This window comes from Strigops habroptila, chromosome 2, assembly GCF_004027225.2.
Source record: "Strigops habroptila isolate Jane chromosome 2, bStrHab1.2.pri, whole genome shotgun sequence".
In the NCBI taxonomy this organism is placed as follows: Eukaryota; Metazoa; Chordata; class Aves; order Psittaciformes; family Psittacidae; genus Strigops; species Strigops habroptila.
In genome coordinates, this window is record NC_044278.2 from 93,897,666 (window position 1) to 93,902,601 (window position 4,936).

The 4,936-nt window shown below is 42.4% G+C and overlaps 1 protein-coding gene across 1 annotated transcript; it reads left to right on the top strand.

Moving 5' to 3' along the window:
• Nucleotides 1-663: 663 nt before the first annotated feature.
• Nucleotides 664-4,063, top strand: CBY2 (chibby family member 2). Its single transcript, XM_030476742.1, has 2 exons — nt 664-776; nt 2,717-4,063. The coding sequence occupies exon 2, from the start codon at nt 2,831-2,833 to the stop codon at nt 3,983-3,985; it is 1,155 nt and encodes a 384-aa protein (XP_030332602.1). The 5' UTR covers nt 664-776; nt 2,717-2,830; the 3' UTR covers nt 3,986-4,063.
• The last annotated feature ends 873 nt before the right edge of the window (nt 4,064-4,936 follow it).

The window sequence follows — 4,936 nt, forward strand, 5'->3', positions numbered from 1 at the left end:
GGAAACAAAATTAACTGCTGTATTTATTATTCAAGAGCCATGATGAGAAAAAAAAAATCGTATCTGAAAGATGTAGCAAATAAGAAAGAGAATGAGATCATTAGAAATGTAAAGACATGGAAGTGGGAATAGTTGCTACAAATAATATCTAAACTTGTAATGCATGAATGCCTTGCATATTCTATTTTCTTCTTAATAGGGTTCAGTGATATACTGCTCTTGAACTTACAGTCAAAGAAAAACTCTAAATTCATGTTGTTCTTAGAAAACTTCAACTCTCACAGCGCATACAAGGAAATTATTTTTGAATGTATCATTATCAGTCCACCAACAAACATAATTTGAAGATTCATAATGAAAGCAAAGTTTGTTTCAAGAGGGTGTTATGGAGAATGAATCCACCTAAACTGCTCTAAGTTATGAGCATCAAAGGCAGATCGGGAAGTCTAGGATCAGGAAAGGGCATGAGAGCTGAGCTAATAGAAAAGTCATTTCCATGAGAAAAAAAAAAAAGGCAATGCTGGGAAAAATCAAAGACAACCCTGGGAGACCAGCAGGGAGGGAGCATAGAAGTGCAAGGAGGGCGTTCAGGAGCTCCCACCCCTGGGGAGAGATGGCAGGGGGCTGGTTCTAGAACACTCACATCACAGTGGGTCCCTTCTATCCACAGCTGCACACCCCAGCTGTGCCTGGACACCCCAGCAGAAGCAGGACCACAGACCGGGCTGCTTGGCAGTGGTGTGGGCAGCAGGAAGACCACCGCCCCGGCTGAGCAGGTGAGCACACACCAGCCATGCACTTCAGCGCTGCTGAATTACCCAGCCCAACTCGGTCTCATATGGCATCTCCTGGGGTTGTTTCCTTCAGAGATGGTGGGGAAATGATATGAGAGGTGCGAGAACCTGAAGCATCTCTCTGAAGCCGGGGTCGATGTCTCCGCTGCAGTGCAAAAGAGCTGACAGAGCCACTGTCCAGTTTAATTGTCCCCAAGATAATGTCCTTCAAAGCTGTATTTATTATACATTTCTGTTTATCTTGAAAACATGCCATCTAAACACTTTAAATGTGACTTTAGCAACTCTAGCTTCTTGCCCATGATATGCAGTGGTAGGTAAGGTCTGGGCTGGGTGTTTTCTACTCCTCTTCTGGGTACTTAGAGGTTTGTGCTCCCTGAGCTGATTTACCTCCTCATCTTGGGGCTGTTGGTGGAAACAGCGGGACTGGGCACTCCAAGGGAATGGGATGGGTTGGAAAGGCTGCAGGGGAGAAGGTGCAAGGAGGGGAGTGATATATGGCTCTGAAGATGGCATAAGTGCAGACATAAACTTCCTGAACTGGGAGTTTTGTGGGAAATCCCTTGTAGCAGAGGAATGAAAACACAAGTCTGATGTGAGGTAAACCAGCTGGTGATGTGGAAGACAACCCTGAAAGTCAGACGGAGATCCTATTGCAAAAAAATCAAGTGTTACTGCAAGCTGACCTATGTTGCAATTGCCCTCTGCTGCATTAAGGGATTTTGGATTTTAAACGCAACTAACAATTCTCTGAGCTTTATAGTAATTCTTTATAGTAAAAAAATTGACTATAAAAATAGTTCTACCTCACTTCAAATGACTTCACCATGAAAGCCACACCCATTTAATTTTGATAAAAACCGAACAAAATAAGATTTTCTTCTGCACATTTTTTTAATGGTTTTTTTGTTTGGTTGGTTTTTGCTAATGTAAAAACCCCCTGAAATCCTTCATTTGCTTAGGTTTACTCATGCTTAGAAGCTGATATAAGCCACAACATTTCATGTAGAGGGAAGGAGAGTGTTGTGCAGCTAAGTCTGATGTTTCTGTGACTGAAATAGGAAGCATTGGAGGAACAGCCCCGCAGAACGGATTTTAAAGAGATGGGTTTTCTGATGATGTGAAAAAGAGGCAGACAGTAGGAAAGAGAAGTGCAATCACTACTGCAAGGCTAGAAAGCAAGAAAAGTAATTAAGCTATCAAAGGATATAAAGAAAAGAGAGATGGGAGAAATGAGAAGGCAAGATGGGGAATTATCTGTGGGTCGTGATAGTTTTTGGACCATGGTGATGAGAACTTGCCAGAAAAACACGCAAAGAGCAACAGAGCACTCTCTGGTCCCAGTGTCCCAGGGCTGTGGTTTGGAGTTTTAATTATTTGTGCATATTGTGTCACTCAGTGCTCTTCCTGTTTACAGTTCCGTGGATTTTAAGATCAAAAGGCATAACTGCCACTGCATTTTTGTGGTATGCTGTTAACACAGGCTACTGCTGAGCATCAATAAGAAAGAGCTGCTCTCGAGGCCAGTTTTACACTGTGATCCTTCAAAAATGTTTTATTTTGAAAAGTTGGTTTCAGCCTCATAACAGTTTTTAATTCATGTGTCTGTCAGTCATTTGGGAACAGTCTATTCTGAGATGCAAGATATACTTATATTTTAGTCCCTCATATGTCTGTAAAAATGAGGTAGAGGGATAAGAGCCCAGGGTTTTATCCCAAAGCTTGTGGTGCTGCCATAGAGCTGCTTTATCTACTAATGCCAATTTTCTCACCTTTTAGAAAGTAACTTTCTGATGTATTCCTTTCAGAGTCAAAGGGGCAACACAGTCAATTGTGGGAACTGACTTATTTGTTCATGTGCTTTAATTTTGAACTTGAATTTTGTCAGTAACTCTGTGCATTTGTATTCCCTTTTCTTTCAGTCCTGATCACGCTTCTCCAACTACGCTGTGTCACCTGTTCCTTGCCAGAGGAGTCCTGGAAGTCCTGGAATAAGTCTTTTCGCACAGTCCTCCTCAATTTAGTAAAGAAAGGCCATGTCTGCTTTTGATCTGATGAACCAAAGCATGCAGCATGCAGAGCCTGAAGTAGAATATATCGCCCCATGGATGAAAGTGAGGGATGATATGTTTGTCTTTGTTGATGGTAAATGGGTGAATGCGATCTGCTGCCAGCCATCCTTTCCTTCCCAGAAAGTCTTTAGCAAGAAGGCACAGAATGAGTGGAGCATTTGGGAGGAGAACAGAGCACTCTGGGAGGAAAACCAAGTCCTCCGGATAGAAAACAGGATGCTCTGGGAAGAAAACAAGGCTCTACAATGTCAGCAGTCACAGGACAAATCTGTCCAGGTTATTTACAGTGATGCCATTCAGCAAAGCCTCCAGAAGGAAAAAAAGCCATTCCCATTCTTCCAAGAGAGGAATATAGGCTTTCAGCTCAGCTCAAGCAACAAAACCCTCCAGGCATTCCAGGAAAAGAAAAGAGTCTTAGAGGATTTCCAGCAGGATAACAGAAGAGTCCACATTATCTGGAAAGACCAAAAAGCTGTCACAGAGAGCAAAGATGCCAGCTCAGATCTTCAGAAGGACACTGGCACCATCACAGTCCGTGAAGAGAGCAAAGATGCCAGCTCAGACCTTCAGAAGGACACTGACGCCATCACATTCGATGAAGAGAGCAAAGATGCCAGCTCAGATCTTCAAAAGGGTATCTTCACCATGACATTCAACGTAGACAGCAAAGATACCAGCTCAGACCTTCAGAAGGACACTGGCGCCATCACAGCTGGGGAAGAAGGTAACCCTGGCCAAGCCCCCCAGCAAGAACATGAAGCTAAAAAGAAAAACCCCACTGCGACCCAGGATAAGACCATGTCTGCCCCAAGCATGCAGAGTGAGTATGAAATCCTCCGGGCTCTCCAGGACTTACACGAACTCCTCTACATTTTCCTGAAAGTGAACCATCATATTATTGGGGAGAAACAAGGCTGTCATGTTCTGTATGATGTGAACAGAGCCTTCCAAGAAGATTACAATAAACTGAAGCTGCAGCTGAATGCTGTGAAAAACACTGTGTCAGACATTACAGCTCAAATGGAAATGTTGGAAAAGGAGCTCATTGCCATCACTTGCCCAATGTATGAAGAAGCAGGACTGAACTTGGCACCTGAGCATCAGTTTGGAGAGATGTGAATCTAAGACCTCTTAGTTCCATTTCTCGGAAAGCTTCTCTCCTTGCTTCAGGGAACCTAATAAATCCCATTAAAGCCTGAAGACACCTGGGGTACATTGTGTTATTCTGAAACTTTCTTACATTACTTAGAAGTATTTCGCCTTCTGATTATACAGTGTGGGTGACTGTCATGAATTTGCCTAGTGTCAGGAAAACAATTTTCAGCATTTTTTTTAACGTTTCTGATAATAAGGTCTAGGTTTTAAAAAGACAGTTAATGCTTTTCACACTTAAATTGAGGTACTTTATGTTGGCCATATTTTTCAGAGGGATGTGCCCTTCCTGAAAATGAAGATCCCAGCTGAGAGCTGAATTTGGATGCCGGTGGTCCCTTGCTTTCTTATGGCTGGCCAAGTTTGATGGCTGAACTGTGTTTTCTGCCACACACCAGCCTTCTCTATTTCATATAGGGTAAGCAGTGGATCATGGAAAATGTAGTCTCCCAGGTGAGACAGGTCCATGAAAGACAGTGGGACAGAGGAAATCACAGTATATATGCATAAATATATACACGTATACATTCTAGCTGTCTCCTTTTCCCAGTCCCACATTCCCACTTAAATTGTTATATCTTTCCCTTGTTTAAAGCTCTTCTTCAGAAAAGAATCCATGTCTTGCCTCAGAGTATAACACAACCATAAAGCAAACATCTCCCTCCAGAACAGCATGTCCCCTTCTGCCTTGGTTATTTGTAAATTACCTTCACTGTTTTGTACCTTAATTAGACTTAATTCTTCTCAAATTGCCTTGTTTTGGTACACTTGAATAATCCTACTGATTTCAAGTAAGATGATTATTTGCTGATAAACGACACTTTTAGGATGAAGTGTGTATAGGAAAGACTGCTTAGTGTTTTATTTATGGCTCACTGCTAAAAGAAAATTCCTGTAGCCTTTGGTAGTCATTTTGGA

Bases quoted from the DNA above. Each gene is read 5' to 3' on its own strand.
- CBY2 (XM_030476742.1), top strand. From the start codon at position 2,831: ATGTCTGCTTTTGATCTGATGAACCAAAGCATGCAGCATGCAGAGCCT.